Genomic DNA, 20,480 nt, shown 5'->3' with positions numbered 1-20,480 from the left:
TTTTAGAAGATTGTTAATTCAGGATTGCCTTGTGTCTTGTGAAAATTGCCAGAACTTTGTGAGTCCTAGATTTCCGGGAGTATGTCTGTCACTGCCGCAGCTGGCTCAGCAGAGGATGCTTTCCTTAAGGCTCCTTTATGTTTCTTACTCCAGCTTCTGGACCTGAGTAAATAATTAACTAAAAGAAATTTGCAAAATTTAAGTAACCTACAATAGATTGTGTTATTGCTTAATCCATGTTTAAGAAAATTTGGTTATTTTCTCTTGAGCACTAGCAAAACATTTTTACATTTGTATCTATTGCTATGTTAATATTTCACAGTATCATGGTGTCAGTATCATAATTTAGCAGTAATTCTTTATTTTCATATATTGACTAAACTCTATAATGTGGAAATCTTAGGAAAATTTCTGTATTTGTTTTATTGAGTGAAGTTCACATGCCACAAAAATGGTTTTGATCTGGCACTCAAATGCACAGTTGACAATGATTATGCATTTTTGTTATGATTGCAAATGAAGATTTTTTTTTTCTTTTTTCTTTTTTTGGTTTTTCGAGACAGGGTTTCTCTGCAGCTTTTTTAGAGCCTGTCCTGGAACTAGCTCTTGTAGACCAGGCTGGCCTCGAACTCACAGAGATCCTCCTGCCTCTGCCTCCGGAGTGCTGGGATTAAAGGCGTGCCCCACCACCGCCCGGCTGAAGATTTGTTTTTATCTGATGTAAATTCCCAGATTCCCTTGCAGCACCATGTTTGATGGATGAACCTCCTGTGTCTTGGACCACTGTCACACCGTACTCCTACCTGACGCTAACTTGTCTTGTTCACGTGCTAGATCGTTCCCCTTCTCACTTATTTAATAGTAGAACTCTAACCATCCTCACTTCTTTCAGTAGCATTGTAAAATCTTCTCTCTGTAACTAATTCTCTAGCAGTGCAGCTGGCTGGAGTATAATAATGGCTTCCTTTCTAAAATCCCATGATGGGCTGTTAATAGGCCCAGTGGTTGTAGGTCTTGTGCATGCAGCCATGCTGTTGAGTTCATTGGTACAACATCCTATCATGTCCAGCAGACAGCTGTTCACAGCACGCCTTCCTGACCTTGAGCTCTTGTGTTCTTTCTGACCCCTTTAAGGTGATGTGCCCTGAGCCTTGGAGAGGTGATGATATAGATGTCCCAAGTAAATACCTTCTACCCTCATCTTGAGGCTTGTCAGGTTGTTTTATATTTGATCTTCCCCTGACTATGATGTTTGCAGACCACTATGAACTCATTTTCCAAAATACTGTGTTTGCCTGCTATTTATGTAATGTTTCCCAACTACATCAGACCTCTAGGTTCTTGTTGGCCAAGTTGTTCTGTCCCACAGCCACTCTCAAATAATTACTCAGAGGCTTAATATTGATTACAAGCCATTGTAATCAATATTACATTATATCATTAGCTCAGACTTATTACTAACTAGCTCTTACATTTTCAATTAACCCATATTTCTTAATTGTGCTCTGCCATGTTGCGATACCTTTATTAGCATAGCTCATCTATCTCCCTCTCCCTCTGCATCTGCTGGCGACTCCTTTGACTCTGCCCTTCTCCCAGAGTTCTCTCTTTCTGGCTGTCCTATACTTCCTGCCTTGCTGTTGGCTTATTATCATTGTATTAACCAATGAGAGTAATACATATTCACAGCTTACAGAAGGATTATTCCACAGCAGGTTCCAACGTCTGTGATGACTAATATTTCTGAGTCACCTTCTGGGGTTCTTAGACCTTATTTTAATCTCGCCCTACCTTGTGTTCTTGAGTAATTCAATTTCTTCTCATACTCATCTATAGTCATCTTTTCCTTTACTTCTGTTGTTATATAACATGTGTAGTGCATTTGGAAATGAATTTTCTAAAGATTTGATTTTATGTGTATATGTGAGTGCCTGTTGATCTTAGCTGCAGAGCGATTGTTTCAGCTCCAGAAAGGAGTATTTTGAAGGCGTATTGTGGTTACTCTTTTAAACTGAATTCCAAATCTTCCTCCCTCCTTATTTACTCTTGCATGCCTAAACCTCATTCTGAGTATCTCTGAGTAGCTCTTCAAATTACCCTATTGCTCTAGTCAGAAACCAGTAACCTAGCCATACATATTGTTCATGGTAATCCTAGACCCCAGGACGTGGAAACTGTGGCTCACAAGCCAGATTGGACCATGGAGTTATTTCGATGAGAACAGAGTTTATACATCGACTACCAGAGTCTGCCTCAAAGATAAAGAAGTCAGATACCTGGGTTCTTAGTTTTAGCTTTGAGTGTATTTTCTGTCATGTCAATAAACTGTCAAGGCCCACTGTTTCCACCTCTTACATGACTGTCCTTCTGTCAGTTCTTATCAGTACCATGGGAGAAGCCACTATAATTTCATCCTACTAATTTCTCGAAACTGTTCTCCATAGTGCAAGTACTGTCTCTTCATGAAGTCTAACCTTGGCCGTGTCTGGAAGTAGGATTAACAAAGCAGTCAGTACAAGAAGGCAAGGTGCGTCAGGGTAGCTTCACTTGCAGATTTAGTTCATGTGAAGGCCTTGCCGCAAACCAATAGAATTCTAGTGTATTTGGCTGTCCATGACAGTAGCAGAGGTCAGTTGTTCTACTATGTGTTTTTCACTACATATATCTCTGTGGGATTTCTAAATACCTTTTACCTGAACTGTATGTCTTTAGCACAAAGTTTTAACTCACCAGTCTCTCTAAATTCACTGGCACTAATATGTGAATTAAATATAGAATTTATTTTCCTCACAAAATTCCTTCATAAACTGTACTTTTAGATGGTTAAATATGTTCCCTACCTATAGTAGAACTGGTATTCTAATACACAGTCTTAAGTTTTGTACAAATATTTGTAAATATCTGGCTTCAGAAAATGTTTTACTCAGCTCTGCCCATGTCAGTTCTGGGTTCTAAGAAGACCAAATTAATTTCAGAGTTACTTTCAGCAAGGCGAGTAGAAGATTCAGATTAACATCTCCAAACTAGTTTACCATTTTCTGTTGAAACTCTGGTTCAAAAAGCAGTTATTGCACATAATCCAACTTAGTTCTCTGAGTTTTTATGTCCTCCAAAGATGTGCCACATCCTGCTCTTCTTCGTGTCCAAAAAAAAAAAACAGAAAACAAACCACACAAACCTGGCTAGTTGTTTATTGCTATATTTACCCTCATCGAGACAGGTGAGTTCCAGAGACGCTGCTGAAGTGAAGACTAATAGGACAGAGATCACAGGGCCAAAGGGGACATTGTGACCCCAGACACACATTTTATTCTAGAGGTGTTTTTGAATTTATGAATTTTAAAATAATATTTAGTATTAGTCACATACATATCTATTATCATGACCAATCTGTTACTTCTTGTTCACTAAAACTCCTCCATTAACGCTTTGTTACTGTCAAGAATATATTCCAAATAAACGTTTCTGGTATAGAGCCAACAGGTACAAAGATAATCTCTAGAAGTTCTTCTTGAATGTATCTTTTCATAGCTGCTTCCATCTCTACTGATTTAGATATGTGTGGGCACTTTGCCAAAAGCAGCTAAGTTGTAGTGGGGGTGGAGCTATGGTAACCCAAGACCATCAGCTTTGCACAGCCTTAGCCAGTGTGCAACGGAAGTTTAGGAGATGGAGAGGCTCATGCTCTTTATCTCTGCCTTCTGTCTCAGCTGTTCTTTGGACTGGCAGCTTGGCAAGTGCTCTCAGGTTGTCACCCTGCCAGGGGCATAACATGTTCTGTCATTTAGACATCACTGTGTCTCTTGGGGGAAATTAGGTTCATAGCTGTGGAATTGAAGATGCAGATAGGATGAGTAATATGCTCAGAATCTTACAGTAAATTTTTTTCCTTTTTTTTTTTTTTTTTTACTGTGGGAGCTGAAACATGATTCTTAAATGGAAGTTTAATGGTGAGCGTTACTTTTTAAATGCATTATTCTGCCATTCCCTGGCTTATGTATTGAAATATTCTACCCTGGTTTTCAGTGTATAGTCTTTGCTATGACGTCTGGCCAGATGTGGAATCATATCCGTGGACCTCCATATGCTCATAAGAACCCACACAATGGACAAGTGGTAAGTTTGTTTTCTGTCAATCGATACTATAAACATGATCCCTCTTAAATGAAGCTATGATTACCCTCTAGTAAGACCACATTTTCTTCATCAAACCACACCTTTTTTCATTTACTACTTCTGCCCCACATACACACACATGCATAAATACATAGTATGTATTACTTAGGATAAAGACTTCTTTGATGCTTTCATCCTAAACATTACTGTCCCCATTCCAGAATGCACACATATATTTTCAGTATTCTACAGGTTTGCAAATTACTGTGACAACAACATGAAATACAACATGAGAAAAATTAAACAAGTATCTACTGTCCCATCAATAGTAAGTTTAACCTTCAGAAGTTAAATATCATTAAGAATTCCAACATCATATTAGAGTATTAAGAAACCTTTGCTACTTAAAAGTAGGGTTGAAAACCTTGTAAAATTTATGAATTATTAAAAATAAGTAGTGGAATTTCTATCAGTAGTAGCTTACAAATTATATGACTTGGCCTGCTGGGTTCCTTTTATTTAGGGGAAGGAATACTGTACTAGATTCGCATAGCCACTCTCGCCCCTGCAAGCTTAATATTAGGTTTCTGAGTTTTAAAAATGTTTAGAGATTTGCTTTATTTTCTCATTTTCTTTTTTGTTCTTTTGGAAAAGTAGGGTTTTTACTGGATTACGTAATGCTGTCATTCAGGTCAGCAGACTGCTGGCAGTTATCCCCGCATCCCACCCGTACCTGTGAGCAGTTCTTTTTCCACAGGTGCTCCCTCTTGATCTCATGAGTAAGCATTTCACTGTATAGCCAGTTATAGTTCCTCCTGTATTGCTGTGACCAGCGCACCCCGCAGAAACATCTCAAGGAAGAAAGATATACTCTGGCTCACAATTTGAGGGTATGCTAATCCATGAGAGCAGGAACGTCAGGCAGAGTCTGTGTGCACTGTAGCAGACCTGGAAACAGAGAAAGTAGGCCCCCGAGTAGGGGCAGTTGGACCTCTCAAAGGTTCTTGTGACCTGATGTCTTCCAGCAAATCACTCACATGTTAAAAATCGATAGCCTCTCAAAAGACTGCCACTAATTGGGGAATACATGCTCACAGCTTGAGTCTATGGAAGACATCTAAGCACAGCTCTCAGCCTCTGCCATCCAGAGTCTTAGATCATCTTTAAACGTAAGATGCATTCATCCAATACCAGCAGTCCCTGGTGGTGTACGTCTTAGACTATTTAGAAGTACCATGTTTGTACGGACATTCAAGGAAATCTCTAATGTGTGCCCTATCCAAATTTAAAAACATAAAAAAGTAAAATACAATGTCTCAGAGTAAATTTTCCAAAAGGGAGGAATGGGAGAATTTGAACAACTAAAAACTAGCAGGCTGACATTAAATCTGTCCATCAAGCCATGTGAAGTGTAGCTAGCTTGGGCATTCTCAGATGTATGACCCTATTGCTTGCAGTTCGTGTGTGTTTTTTTCTCTTGGACCATCCACTTTGGCTGGTTTCTCATATGTCTGGCATCTCTGCCATGCTGAGTTCTCCATTCTGTCTTTGGCTCACATCTCCATGCACTGACTCATGAAGGACTCCCTACTGGAATGTCGTCAGCTTTTCTCAGAAAACTGAGTGCAAACCTCCCAGCCCTGTAAATCCTGTACAGGCAAAACTAACGTACATAAACAGTGCCAGGTTCCCTTTCCATCCGCACAAGTATCTAGGCTTCCTTGGGCTCTAGTTATTGTGTCCTCTCTGTGCTTATGCAGCGTGAGCAGGAAGACATTTGGCTGAGTGGCCCTGATAGTAGAGCAGCCCTGCTGGTCTTTCTTTATGAAGAAAGTCTTTGAAATGGATTTTTCATTTTATAGCCTGGCTTTTTCAGTGGATGGAGTTTTGCCTTCAGGATGCTTTTTTTACTGTCCTATTGTAGACAGCACAGTTTCTCCTTACTGACGCTACTTTTACTCTTTAAAGATTACAGATGCTTTCTTAAATTTTTATTTATTTTTCATTCTGACCACAGCCTACCTTCCCTCCCTTCTCCTGTATTCACTTTAAAAGGGGTAAACCTCCCATGGGTACCAGCAAAGTATGGCATATCAAACTGTCTTAAGATCAAGTGCCTCCCCCTGTATTCAGGCTGGGCAAGGCAATGTAGCATGAGAAATAGATGCACAAGAGCCAATCAAAGCACCTGGGATAGCTCCTGCTTCCTTTGCTGGGAGTCCCACATATGGACCAAGCTGCACCACTGACACGGGTATGACAGGACCTAAGTGGTTTCCTGAAGGCTCCCTGCTTGTTGGTTCAGACTCTGTTAATTCCCATGAGGCAGTCTAGCCATTTCTGTGAGTTTTCCTATGATGTCCTTTCTCCCTCTTCTCAGCTGGACTCTCCTAGCTTGAGCCAGTGTTTGGCCTTGAGTCTCTGAATCTGCCTCAATCAGTTTCTGGATGAAGGCTCTCTGCTGACATTTGGGGTAGTCACCAGTCTGATCACAGGTTATGGCCAGTTCAGGTTGTGCCTCCTTTCCTGTCAGGAGTCATATTTGGAGCCATCCTTGGAGACTCTTGGGAGTTTCCCTTACATCAGGTTTACAGATTCTTTATTTCCTGTACTATTTTGCCCCTGATATAAAATGCACTCCTATCAGATTTTATGTATCTTACATTTCTCTGCTCCGATTTTTGCTTCCAGGTTTTTGCTTTACTTTTAAATAACCATTCCAAAGCTTAAGTGCTGCAAATCCATTAGTCTGCTACTTTAAAATTTATTCTCACTCAAAATTTATAGGCAAATTTTTTGACAAAATGTAACATATTGGCCCCCAGTCCAGGTGGTGATGGAATCCGCTCTCACCTGGAACATCAGGAACAGTTACTGTCTATGTTTAGTCAGTTCTGGTCTTCTGAAATCTAGTGTCTTCTGTTTAGTTGAGGTAGCAGTGTTTTATGAGTTCCTTTACCTAATGTCTTCAGATTTCCACATTCTTACTGATGCACTCCAAAAGCCTAGAGTCATGCATGTGCAGTCAGTACAGCCAGAGAAACGACACATTCTTGGTACTAATTTCATATATCAGTTACTTCTGTGTTGCTCAGACCAAAATGCCTAATAAGTGCCCTCTCTCTCTCTCTCTCTCTCTCTCTCTCTCTCTCTCTCTCTCTCTCTCTCTCTCTCTCTCTCTCTCTCTCTCTCTCTCTCTTTGGTTTTTCGAGACAGGGTTTCCCTGTAGTTTCTAGAGCCTGTCCTGCTGTCCTGGAACTAGCTCTTGTAGACCAGGCTGGCCTCAAACTCAGAGATCCGCCAGCCTCTGCCTCCCGAGTGCTGGGATTAAAGGCGTGCGCCACCACCGCCCGGCGCCTCTCTCTCTTTTTTTAAAAAAGTTTTTCAATTGACCATTAACATGAATGAATTCATCTTAGTGAGTTGTCCATTGTGTAACTATTAGAACTGTGATTGGGTACTCACCTACATTCACCAAAATAAGTAGGACTGATACCATCAGAGTTTCCCCAGGTGGGATATTAGCGCTTGTGTTTGTTTGGAAGGTTGAAATTAGGGAGCAATACCGATCACACTCATACTCCATGGCCGTGTGTTTTTAAACTGTAGCTTTACACACGTGCATGTCTTGCAGATGTACAATAATAATAATAACTCCGTTCTTAATACCCTTAACAACCACTGAAAGGTCTCGCAGAAAAATAAATAAGGAAACTGCAGGATGAGACAGTAGGGCCTCTACAGCAAAGCTCCTTTTACATGTAACAATAAAGTCATGTCTCTACCATGTAAAGTAAGGCTAACAAGGAAATGTATCCGTGTTCAGATTTTAGTTATTGATGCTCAAAAGCTAATATATGTTAGTCCTTAAAAGAGCAGCAGCTTCCATGCTGGGTGGAGGAACTACGGTAAGTCTTTTGGTGGCTTCTGCTGCATATTTTAATCTATGTAACACATAGTGAGAATACATCTAAGTATAAATTTACAAATTATGAACTTTTCGTTTAAAAACATTGATTACAAGGAAAGGGGTGGTGCACGCCATTAATCCCAGCACTCTGGAAGCAGAGGCATGTGGATTGAGTTCAAGGCCAACCTGGTCTAATGAGCAAGTTCCAGGACAGGCTCCAAAGCTACAGAGAAACCCCATCTCGAGAAAACAAAACAAAACAAAGTAAGCTTTATAGAAATGTTTTAAAATGTGTGGATTACAAACTTATCAAAATTTAATTGGTGTTTTCAACAGTGTATTTCTATCTGTTATTCCATAGAGTATTTTGAGTTCACATGCCATGTCTTGTGCTGTCTTCCTGCTTTCATAGGCTGTTGTATTTGTGACGCTAGGAACTAATACATTAGCCTTCTAGAAGATCCCAGCATAAACAGCAGTCTTTCCATGTAGTACCACTAAGGGATGTTCAGAATCGTACACTGACCGTTCACGCTAGGTATTCCCCAGCTGGTGAGTCTGGAATCTGAAGTAGTAGCTGACCATCATCAGGGTGTAACTTGTCCTCAATGTGTGGAACTCTGGGAACAGGTGAAGGACTGTATGCTGGACTTCACTGTCCTGGCAGAAATCATTTCGTGAACAGATGTCTAGACTGCAGATGTCAAGTCTTGCAGCCTAGCCTGGTTTTTCGAATGATCAGGTGTATCTATGGCTGTTATAACTGCAGTGGCAGCTCTCATGCCAGCTAGCTTAAGGACACGCCACCGCTCAATGTCCCATAATACAAACTGTAGCCATATATAGGAAAATGACCAATTCTACACTGTATGATTGTTAAATGGAAAAGTTCCCCTGTCGGTCTGAGAAAGTATGGTGCTTGACTTTTTTAAAAGCAGTATAGACCTGCTGAACAGCAGAGCTATGGAACAAGGAGGGAAGGATGCCAGATGATGCCAGACCCTCACCAGATACTGGCCTGCAGAAGGTTCATTCTCGGTGTAATGAAGGAGGGAGTAGCCGGACAAGCTAGAGGCCCCCAGGAGAGTGCCTGTGGGGAGCAGCTGTGCACACACATTTAAAAGTGCCAGAGTGACTTAGTAGAAAATAGTTCACATTGGAGGTGAAGACAACAGAATTAAGTGGCCGAGTCTACAAAGGAAGCATAGCTGAAAATGTTCTCCTACCAGGTTAGTTCTTCCTGTGAGCCGCTGGCTCTTGGTGCCTGTCTGCGAGTCATCCCTCGGGTGTGTTTGGAGCCCTTTGGGAGAGGTGCGAGTTCTCCTGTCAGTCATTTGTTGTGTGCTTGTCCCCTGCTAAAGCATTGCTTCCTGGCACTGCTGAACTTCATCAAAAGAAGTCCAAGCAGACAGAGGAACAGGTTCTGGGGGCAGTGAGGGACTGGGGTTGTACATGTCAGTGGCTTCATAAACAGTAATTCCTTCAGCCCTTCAGATTCCAAATAAAAGCGAATAGGGCCGGGTGGTGGTGGCGCACGCCTTTAATCCCAGCACTCGGGAGGCAGAGGCAGGCGGATCTCTGTGAGTTCGAGGCCAGCCTGGTCTACAAGTGCTAGGTCCAGGACAGGCTCTAAAAAAGCTGCAGAGAAACCCTGTCTTGAAAAACCAAAAAAAAAAAAAAAAAAAAAAAAAAAAAGCGAATAGGATGAGAAAAAAATAGAGCTTCATCTTTTTTTTTTTTTCTTTTTTTTTTTTTTTTTTTTTTTTTTTTTTTTCTCATGGTTTATTTTTTTTTATATTTAAAAATTTCCATCTCCTTCCCTCCTCCTCCCCCCTCCCTCCCCTCCTTCTCCCCTTTCTCTCCCCTCCTTCTCCCCCTTCCCTCCCCTCCCCTCCACCCATACCTCCCCTCCCTCCCTCTCAAGGCCAAGGAGCCATCAGGGTTCCCCACTCTATGCTAAGACCAAGGTCCTCCCAACTCCCCCCAGGTCCAGGAAGGTGATCGACCAAGCTGAGAAGGCTCCCACAGAGCCCGTCCATGAAGAACAATCAGAGCCCAGAGCCATTGTCCTTTGCTTCTCAGTCAGCCCCCGCTGTTGGCCACACTCAGAGAGACGGGTTTGGTCGCATGATCCATCAGTCCCATTCCAACTGGAGTTGGTGATCTCCCATTAGTTCTGTCCCACCGTCTCCATGAGTGAACGCACCCCTCTCGTTCCTGACTTTCTCCCTCATGTTCTCGCTCCTTCTGCTCCTCATCGGGACCTTGGGAGCTCAGTCCAGTGCTCCAATGTGGGGCTCAGCCACCTTCCCCATCTGTCGCCAGCTGGAGGTTCCCTCACGGTCCTGACTTTCTTTCTCATGTTCTCTCTCCTTCTGCTCCTCATCAGGACCTTGGGAGCTCAGTCCGGTGCTCCAAGGTGGGGCTCTGTCATTTTCTTCATCTATCGTCAGGTGGAGGTTCTATGGTGATATGCAAGAAATTCATCAGTATGGCTATAGGAACTGGCCTTTTCAGGCTCCCTCTCCTCAGCTGCCCAAGGAACTAACTGGGGGCGTCTCCCTGGAAACCTCCCTAGCTATCAGGGAAATGCAAATCAAAACAACTTTGAGATATCATCTTACACCTGTCAGATTGGCTAAAATCCAAAACACCAATAATAACCTTTGCTGGAGAGGTTGTGGGGTAAGGGGCACACTCATCCATTGCTGGTGGGAATGCAAACTTGTGCAACCACTTTGGAAAGCAGTGTGGCGGTTTCTCAGGAAATTCGGGATCAACCTACCCCAGGACCCAGCAATTCCACTATTGGGAATCTACCCAAGAGATGCCCAATCATACAACAAGAGCTTCATCTTAATAAGTTAGTATGCCCTGAAAAAAACTAGCTAAATAATACTTAAAAGTATCTATCATGATGAGTTCTTTGCTTTAAAGAAACTATCATGTCTTATAAATAATCCTGCAGAGAAAAGTATTAAAGGTGTATACAAGATCTATCTCTGTTATAATTTTATTTATTTCACATGTCAATGTTTTTATGCAGATGGAAAATTTCTTGTCTTATGGAACTTTTATCATTCACAGTTTGTAGGATTTCTGTTCGAACTCTGCTCTTCATAATCGGTGTCCAGTCCTCTAAGCTCTGCCTTCCCGTTTCCCTTGCACTCACCAGTGCAAACTTGTGGAGACACTGGTAATAACTGCTTGTGACGTGGGGCCATCAGTAGAGTATATTATACATGCTGTCTTGCTGCAGGAGGAACTTACAGTCATAAAATTGAGGCTTTCAAGGCTCTACAAATAAACTTGCATTGGAAATATTGTTACACAAAGTAGAATTTAGCTAAAAGAACGCTACTGCTGCTGCTGCTGCTAGAACCAGAGCTAAGCAGTGAGCTTTGTTAGAAAAGTTTGTACGATAATTGAAGTGTAGAGTTGCTGGGACACCACTTCTATAAGTGTTCGGCAAGACTGCTGTCAGGTTTGGCTCCATTCCCGTAACAAAAGGAAACAACCCTGTCTTATCACCAGACATTAGACTCATCCCATTTCAAAGAACATGGGCAACTCAAGCAGGCCACAGCCTGTAACAACCATCATTAAGTATTAAGTCAGGTCTGCCATTAAGCCTTCATCAGGAGAATCATAAGTCTCCAAGGTGGACAAGCTGAGCCTGGGTAACAACCATCTGAAAAGCACTATACTGCTGTGCTTAAGAAGTAATTTTGACAATATCATCAGCCCATGTGGGTAGACTTGCAGTCTCCAATCTCTGTTTTAGTTGTCCATAGTATAACCGGGGGCCTGGACCTGAAAGAGATGTGTTGATGATCGTTTGTGTAGAATGTGTAAGCCTGTAGATGCTGGTAAAATGGTCTGTTTAAGGCTGGTTTTCTGTGTGCATTAGCCAGGACCAGTCAAGTGCTATTATTAGGTTGTTGGGGTTTTTTGTTTGTTTGTTTTTAAATCTCTATATGTGTGGAGTGGTTTCTCACTGGAACACACACACACACACACACACACACACATGTATGTGCACACACACTTAAATAATAAAGCAGTATGTAATATGAAGTAAGTACAGGTAATTGATAGATGATGTGTCAGTTCTGAACTTCTTATTCTGTCTTTAGTCACATAAACTTCTAACTAGACTAACTAGAGTGGACAAAACAAGCTTAATAAAAATAAAATAACATTTGCGATTTGTTTTGATTTTTTCATTTGATTTCAATGCTTTATACATAAAAGCTATCTGTAGTACAGTGTTTTTCTTCATATTATGACATATTAATTGTGAAATAACACGTACTTTAAAAAGCTGAAACTATTAACAAAGTTCTACTTCAATGTAAACGATATGAGGAATGTAAGAGAATTAATAGTTCAGGAGGAGAGTGCTGAGCTGATTGCGAGTTTGTTTGTCACTGTTAAGATGCTCTGTAATTGCACAAGTCAAGCACTAATGATCCACTTAACAGCATGAAAGCCATCACGGAAGTGATCATTACTGTGTAGCTAAAGGGAAGCTATAAAACTCATAGTTATATGGGCCACAAAACCTTTCTGTTGATAGTCATCTTAAAGAAAAATGCATAAAAAGCAGTAAAGTTTATATTTAGGTTATTGTTCCCACTGTAAACAAATATATTGTTGCTTTTAAGATTTAGATGTGAGCTGTTGCCTGGGACGGCTGCTGTTGCTCATGCGTAGTCCAGGTTTTGTCACTGCTTTGCAGTTGACTTATGGATATTCCACGTGTTCTGCCTACATGTCTATCCCATGCACAAAACGCAAGTCAAATGGATTAAAAACCTCAATATAAATCTGATCACACTGAAGCTGATAGAAGAGAAATATAACCCCAGTAGCACAGGCACTAAGAGCAAAAATAAATAAATGGGACCTCCTGAAACTGAGAAGCTTCTGTAAAGCAAAGGACACAGTCAACAAGACAAAACGACAGCCTACAGAGTGGGAAAGGATCTTCGCCAGCCCCATGTCAGGCAAAGCATCTTCAACAAATGGTGCTGGCATAACTGGATGTCAACATGTGGAAGAATGAGTATGGATCCATATCTATCACCATGCATCATTTTTATGCTTCAGGTTATACTCATGGCAGATCTCTGGATGTCTTAATAGTTGTGTAATCCCATCTCCAACTATAAGTTAGAGTTTGTATGTACTGAAATTACTGTTGTGATATTTTGAGTAGAGATGTTTACCAATGCTGTTCAGTATCATCTACAACAAAAATGTTGATCTTATCTTTATTAAAAAGTAATAGAGCCGGGCGGCGGTGGCGCACGCCTTTAATCCCAGCACTCGGGAGGCAGAGGCAGGCGGATCTCTGTGAGTTCGAGACCAGCCTGGTCTACAAGAGCTAGTTCCAGGACAGGCTCCAAAGCTACAGAGAAACCCTGTCTCGAAAAACCAAAAAAAAAAAAAAAAAGTAATAGAGGCCAGGAAGATCAATATAATTAGTGTACAAAAGATGGGCAGAACATTTATATTAGGGATTAGAACCAGGTTTCTTTCTGGCCTGGTTGATTCATCCCATTACTTTTCAGTGCAGTGAACATTTTTTGAGACGTCACTAATGTCAGATGTAATGTTTGGTACAGCTTCACTGTGATACCTCATAAACTAGAGTGGAATCGCGTAGGGTTCTGTGTCAGGGGAGAGTCTCATCTGTAGAAGCTTGCTTCTTACTCTGCTGCAGGGTTGTTATGTCAACTCCATATCTGTCTGATCTTTTGCACCTACTTCCCTATATTGCCTGTTACTTTTGACTGCATTGCCTCCCTAGCAGGCCTTGGCATATAATTTGAAATCTAGGAAAAGCATTCTAAATGTGTATAATTAAATTTAAGAATAAGACCTATAAACTTTACTAATTGACATTAATCTATGAATGCTACCAAGTATAATACCATTTATAATACCATTTGACATTTCTTTTTTTTTTTTTTTTTTTTTTTTTTGGTTTTTCGAGACAGGGTTTCTCTGCAGCTTTTTTTTTTTAGAGCCTGTCCTGGAACTAGCTCTTGTAGACCAGGCTGGCCTTGAACTCACAGAGATCCGCCTGCCTCTGCCTCCCGAGTGCTGGGATTAAAGGCGTGCGCCACCTATGAAATCTGAAGTAAATAAACATTCAAAACCAATCACTTTAGTATTCACATTATCTATGTTACTTCTGTTTATATTAAAATGAAAACTTAGAGTAAGTTTTAAATACTTGCTATAATATAATTTTAGTGTTCTATATGCCTAAGGACTTCTGTAAACTTTAGCTTCATATTATATGCTACACATATTATCAAAACAAAAATATTTGTTAACTGCCTTCTATTCAAATAACTATGAAAAGCAACACAATTTGCTTATCCTATAGGCAAAAATAGGCTTGGTTTATATATGATTAGAATTTTAAAATAATGCTACTGTGGGAATAAATAGGTGTGCACTGGGAAAAATTCACATTTAAAGAATACTGAACAAAATTCATGTGTCAATAGATTTCTCTCAGGTTCTGTCATCCCACCACTTGCTCCCTTCTTCTTTCAAATATCAAACCATTATTATCATTATGTTCAAATAACCAAGTAATTAAGAATCCATGAGATAGAGGAATAAGTCAGTAGTATATTGTATTTAATTCTTGTTCCCAATAAACGCGTTACATGTTTTCTTTCCTTATGTGCTGTGGTTTTGTAATGGCTTTCCTCCTTCATTCTCTGAGCTCTTCTTTTTCTAACACAGGTCACATACAACTTTTTTGTGAAAGTTACTTGTTTTTCTTGAGAGAATATTATTATTCTGAGTGGTATTATCTTGCTTGCTATAACTCTTTAGTTTACCATATATCTTTTCATAATCATGTCCACTAATGAAGTAAAAATACCTTGATCACTATGCCAGAATACATCTTTGTAATTCTCCTCATGAGGCTGTAATTATTCTCCTCTTGAGTAAAAAAATATGTCAAAAGATGCATCCAAAATAACTAGACTAGATAGATTTCATTCTTTTTTTAAAATGTTCACATTATGGTAGTTTTCTACCTGTGCATTTACAAATTTCCTTGAACTTTGCTTTATTTTTTGATTGATTATTTTTTACAATCTGACAAAAGAACTTTGTATAGATGTACAAATAATGTAAACAAAAGTAACAAATACAATTTGAACTTGTATCAATATACAAAAAATTTACCAGTGTAAATTATCCATAAATAATAGCCCACAAGTATTCACTTTATTACCCACTATTACTGCCCCCCCCTTTTCTTTGAACAAACGTATATTTCACCCCAACCCTTTGTCTAACACAAGTAATAATAACAACCCCTAAACGGTGTTACCAACCCTATGGATAACCTTTTTGGGGATAGCTGAAATGGTGCACCTTTTCATATTCTGGCCAGAACTCCAAAGGACAACTTTGAAAACAAAAACAAAAACAAGCAAACAAAAAACCCATTGACTTCTCAGAAATTGTTTGCAACTATGCTATACAGTAATTTTGGAACTTAACCACCACTTAATTTTTGCAGGATTCCATTCAGAGGATATTGCCCCCATGACAGCAGGAAGCAATTTTGATTAATTTTTTAAATTCTTTTAGGAATAGTCTGGGAAAGTAATGACATTACATATATTACAGTTTACTTAGTAGAACACTGACTGCACAGACTTTATAGATTATTATTACAAAAGTGTTTCTACCTTTGAAACATTAACTATTGATCCTGCATAATCAATTTATCTATCATAGTTTAAAATTGTTGCATGTCCTAAAACTTCATCCATTTGGAAAGCTTGATATTTAGCTAAGATACTCAGTTGAGACTTAAATGAGGCTTTGTGTCAAACTGTAGTTAATATGTGACATGCCATGTTTAAATGTCTATGAAATACTGATTTCTTCTCCATCAGTCAGCCTACTCTTCAGATAACACCGTTGACATGTGCAGTGTGCACAGTCAGCCTTGGGCGCAACAGCAAGTCATGTAGGAGATGACCAGCAGAGCTGCAGCGGGAATGGTGCTGAAGCACTGCAGGTTTGCAAAGGGAAGAGTGGCTGTGAAAGAACATTTCCTTCAGTAAAGAAAATGGCAGTGTCCTACATCAAGCCGTGTAAAATTCTGTCGCGGGCCGAGAATGTTAGTCAAAATTATGTATTGTCCTTTCCACTGAAAGAATGAAAAGTCATTTTCCCAGTAATGGAAACTTTTAAAATATGTAATAACTATATATTGTTTATATATATTATATTTCAGTTTATATACTTAGTAAATATTGGGTTATGTATTCAGAATGTAACTATCCATCTTTAAAAATGCATCTGTCCTTCTGTAAGATTGTTTCACACTGTTCTGTTCTTTCTCGGGGACCCATTTGTAACTGCAGTCTAGTTGTGCACTCAGATCTTACACTGTCCTTGTCCATACTCAATAATTACAAGAAAACAAAATGTTGCCTGCAAATACTAGGACAAAGATGGTCTCTAGGAACAAGAGTGTCATAAATAATGCAACATGGAAGTGTGACTCCAAGTCAGGTATTTCTAGTTATAGTCATGCAGCATTTTTTCTCATTTTTTTATTAAAGATTTCCATCTCCTCCCCTCCTCCTCCCCCTTCCCTCTCCTCCCTTCCACCCATACCCCCACTCCCACCCTTTCCAGGTCAAAGAGCCATCAGGGTTCCCTTCACTATGTTAAGTCCAAGGTCCTCCCAACTCCCCCTAAATCCAGGAAGGTGAGCAACCAAGCTGACAAGGCTCACAGTGAGCCCGTCCATGCTGAAGAGACCAAGCCCATCGAGGAGAGGGAGCCATAAATGTCCAGATCCTATTGCCATACTCATGAATATCTTGCATATCATGCAGCATTTTTAATAAACTTAGTGTTTTAATATTGCTGAAGGTGACCCATGATTTTAGAACTTAATCTATTAACCAGTAATTAAACTGGTGGACCATATGGTTTCTAGGAAGAAATGCGATTGTGTGACATAAACGCAGGAGTCTTAAAGAACATGGAGCTAAGAGCTCACATATTATATTACATACAAAATATACCGATGCTTGACTATACCGTTTTTATGAGAAGATTTAAGCTAGACTCTTGTTTAAATCCTTGTATATAAAATTGTATATTCTATAGGAAATTTCATAAATATTTATTATTCTGTAGTTAAGAATGTAAGAAATGTATAACATCTTTTGCAGGTGTTTGGGAGTGAGGGCAGTAGTTGACATTTTAGGATAGATGTAGGAGCATGTCAGTGTTTGAACTGCCCTCTCATCAGATAACCTGGGGATGCACTTACTGAGGAAGAAGGGCTGTGAGGTGCTTCAGAGAGAAGGGGAATCTTCCCACTTTGTAAGCTTTGGAACTGGGCTTACGAGGTCTTGGTGGGCATGCCAAGGCAGGCAGCTGATAGGATTTGGAAAAGATTATGATACTCCAGTTTGTGTTTCCTGGATACTGTAAGGCAAGGCTCTGGCAGTAAGCTATGTACCCAGGTGTGTGGATTGTTGTTCATGTTAAATTGATTTGTACAGAGTTCCTGAAGCAAACACTAATGTTATTTCTTTGGCTTATATTCTTATCTGTGTCAGGCAAAGATTTCCTTAAACAAACTATTAAGTCATGTTGACACAGATGCTCTCAGTTCTCAGTGATAATTCAGGAAGTTCTTGATGGATTTCAGGTTGTCAGAGTTTTTTCAGAATAACAACACCGTTGTGAGAAGAGAAGAACCATTATTTATGGAGCAGCAGCGTGTTCTCAAGACCACCCAGGGCTTACTTGCTGTACTTGCCTACTTTGGCATTCATCCTTCAGCTTTTTAAAAATACATTTCATAGATGGTAGGAATCTCTATGCTACCAAAAATCAGACTTTATTTACAAAACACATATACAACTTCCCTTGTTAAGCAGTAATGGTGATCCACCTCAGACATTGAGATGGTAGATAACTTCCTTCCTCATGAGACAGTCAGCACAGCTATAGAAAGCTCTGTGTTGGAAAGTGTGTGTGTACATGTGTGTGTGCATGTGTGCAGTGTCTGAAAGTGAGTGGAGAAATGTGTATAAGTGACAAGAAGACTTCAGTACCATAGAACCGGTAACCATCCTCTGAAGTAATCATCTACTAAAGACCTAGTGGCTTCAGAACTATACTTGAAAAGCTATCAGCAAATTCATAGGTAGCTATTAGAAATCTCTACTAAGGGAGTCCTGTGCTTGGTAATTAATTTAGTCAGGGAGAAATAAACCCTCTATTGCTCCTGAAACTGAACACAGTTCTTCAAAACTGGCAACCCTGAAACTTTGCCACCATTATTTAACTAGAATGTCAACATTATGATTGAGTTCCCGCATGTAGATTCTCCCAAGTGACTACTATATCTCCATATATTTGTGGGGCACATTCATAGTAGAGAAGAAAGTACCTTCTAAACTCCGCAAACCCAGGGTTGTAGAAGAAACACCCGGGGTGCTACAACAGGTGATACTAGTACAGGCATAACTTTAAAGATTTGGGTTGAGCCTAATTCAATATAGCCTGTAGTGTTTTGGAAAGAGAAGTAAAAGAAACTACACCTTCATTTACCTTTTTTCTTGGCTAAATGGAAATTTCTTCAAATGTCATGTATTTTGGGTTATAGTGTAACTATTGATTTTGAATTTTTAGTGTTCTTAATGTATGTGTACTTTACTAGTAATGCTGAAAATAATAGTTTGGGACAACCCTGTATTCAGGCAGTTTCCTGTTCCTTCTATGTACCCAGCAGCAGCATTCCAAATAACTGAGTTGGAGACTTAGTAAGTTATAAATGCTTGGCTGGTAGCTCGGGCTTCTTACTAGCTCACTCTTAAATTAAATTCATCCATATTTCTTATGTATGCTTTGCCACATGTCTCATGGTTTCTTACCTCATTTTCTGTGCATCCTCTTCCTCGGCAGCTAGCTGGCTGGTGTCTCCTCTGACTCCACCTTTCTTCCCATCAGGTTGTCCCACCTATAATTCCTGCCTGGCTACCAGCCAATCTACTTTTTTATTAAACCAGTCCAAGTGACACATCTTTACAGTGTACAAGAGGATTATTCCACGAGTGTATGAATGTATGCATGTGTATTCTCAGCGCTCCTGACTTCGTGTATGTGTATGTGGTCATGCGCACATGAGAGCAAGAGGGCAGCATGTGGATACAAACCCCTGTCATTCCTCCTTGTTTGAGACAGGGTCTCTTCCCTTCTCATAAACCAGACCAGCTGTCCACAAACTTACTGAGAATCTTGTCTCCACCTCCCATTTCCCTGGAATCTGAGACACTTTGGCAGATGTGCTAGACTTTTCTGAGAGTGCTTGAGATTTGAACTTAGGTCTTCAGCCGTAAAGTGTCTTTACCTACAGAGCTATGTAGTTACAGTCTCACACCTTTCGTTCTTATATTATTCAACTTTGCTACAGGATTTGGGAATGGAAATCTTTACTAATATCAGATATCCAGAGTATTAGTGGGATTAAGTGATTTCCTTAAATTAACAAAACAAGTTGATCACAAAACAATTCATTCAAATCAGCTTTTTTTCTGTCTTATAACACCTGGTGCCTTTCACCCTTTTGTTTCCATTTTTTAAGTCATTATTCTATCTTTTGTTACATAATTTCCTAGGTCTACCTGGAATCCTTGTGGCTTTATTTTAGTTGCATGCTGTTTTTTACAGTACCACTGATATTTATATTTTCCTGATCCATCTCTTCTCAGACAATTAGAAAGGGCCCATTTACATGCTTCCTTACTGTGATGTGGTTTTGGTGACACAAGGAGGTGTGTGCTTGAATTTCCTCTTCACCTGTTAAGTTGAATAGAGCTGCATGGTGAAATTGATACTTTTTAATCACATACTTTAAAAGTTATGCTAATACATGCTGTACAGACATAATTATTGCTATAAAAAGGGTCTGCTTGATAGCTCAGAAGGAAATGATACTCAAAAGCAAGCCTGACAACTTAAATTCAATCCCCAGGACCCAAATGGTGGAAGGAAGAACTCTGTATATTGTCCCATTACCTTCACATAGGCCATGTTACCTGCATACATGCATGTACACCCCCTCCACATGTACACACTAAGCTTAATTATTGCAATTTTAAACCATTATTAATGAAACCATTTTATCATCTCAGTATAATGAAGCTATTTAAAGGTAAAATAGAGGAAATATAGTATTCTACTAAATTAATTGGCTATCAAGAAATAATATAATATATGCAATTTTCATAAACCCCTTTTATATCAACTCAATGAAAATTTTTAGGTAGCTATCTTTGGGAATGTTAGAACTAACCGATTTCTTTAAAATAATTCTTACTAGACTGTTGCTAACATGGTCTCTCAGAAGACTGGATGTAAGTGTTCTCAGGCA

The 20,480-nt window shown here is 39.7% G+C and overlaps 1 protein-coding gene across 1 annotated transcript in view; it reads left to right on the top strand.

The window, feature by feature from the left end:
* Window positions 1-20,480, top strand: part of Tusc3 (tumor suppressor candidate 3) — a 162,314-nt gene that overhangs the window by 107,226 nt on the left and 34,608 nt on the right. Inside the window, exon 6 of the mRNA XM_038327288.1 lies at window positions 4,027-4,116. Coding sequence (XP_038183216.1) covers window positions 4,027-4,116 — 90 coding nt within the window. The remainder of the gene's footprint in view (window positions 1-4,026; window positions 4,117-20,480) is intronic.

The sequence above is a fragment of the Arvicola amphibius genome, chromosome 4, assembly GCF_903992535.2.
Source record: "Arvicola amphibius chromosome 4, mArvAmp1.2, whole genome shotgun sequence".
In the NCBI taxonomy this organism is placed as follows: Eukaryota; Metazoa; Chordata; class Mammalia; order Rodentia; family Cricetidae; genus Arvicola; species Arvicola amphibius.
This window is presented reverse-complemented; position numbering and strand designations above follow the sequence as displayed.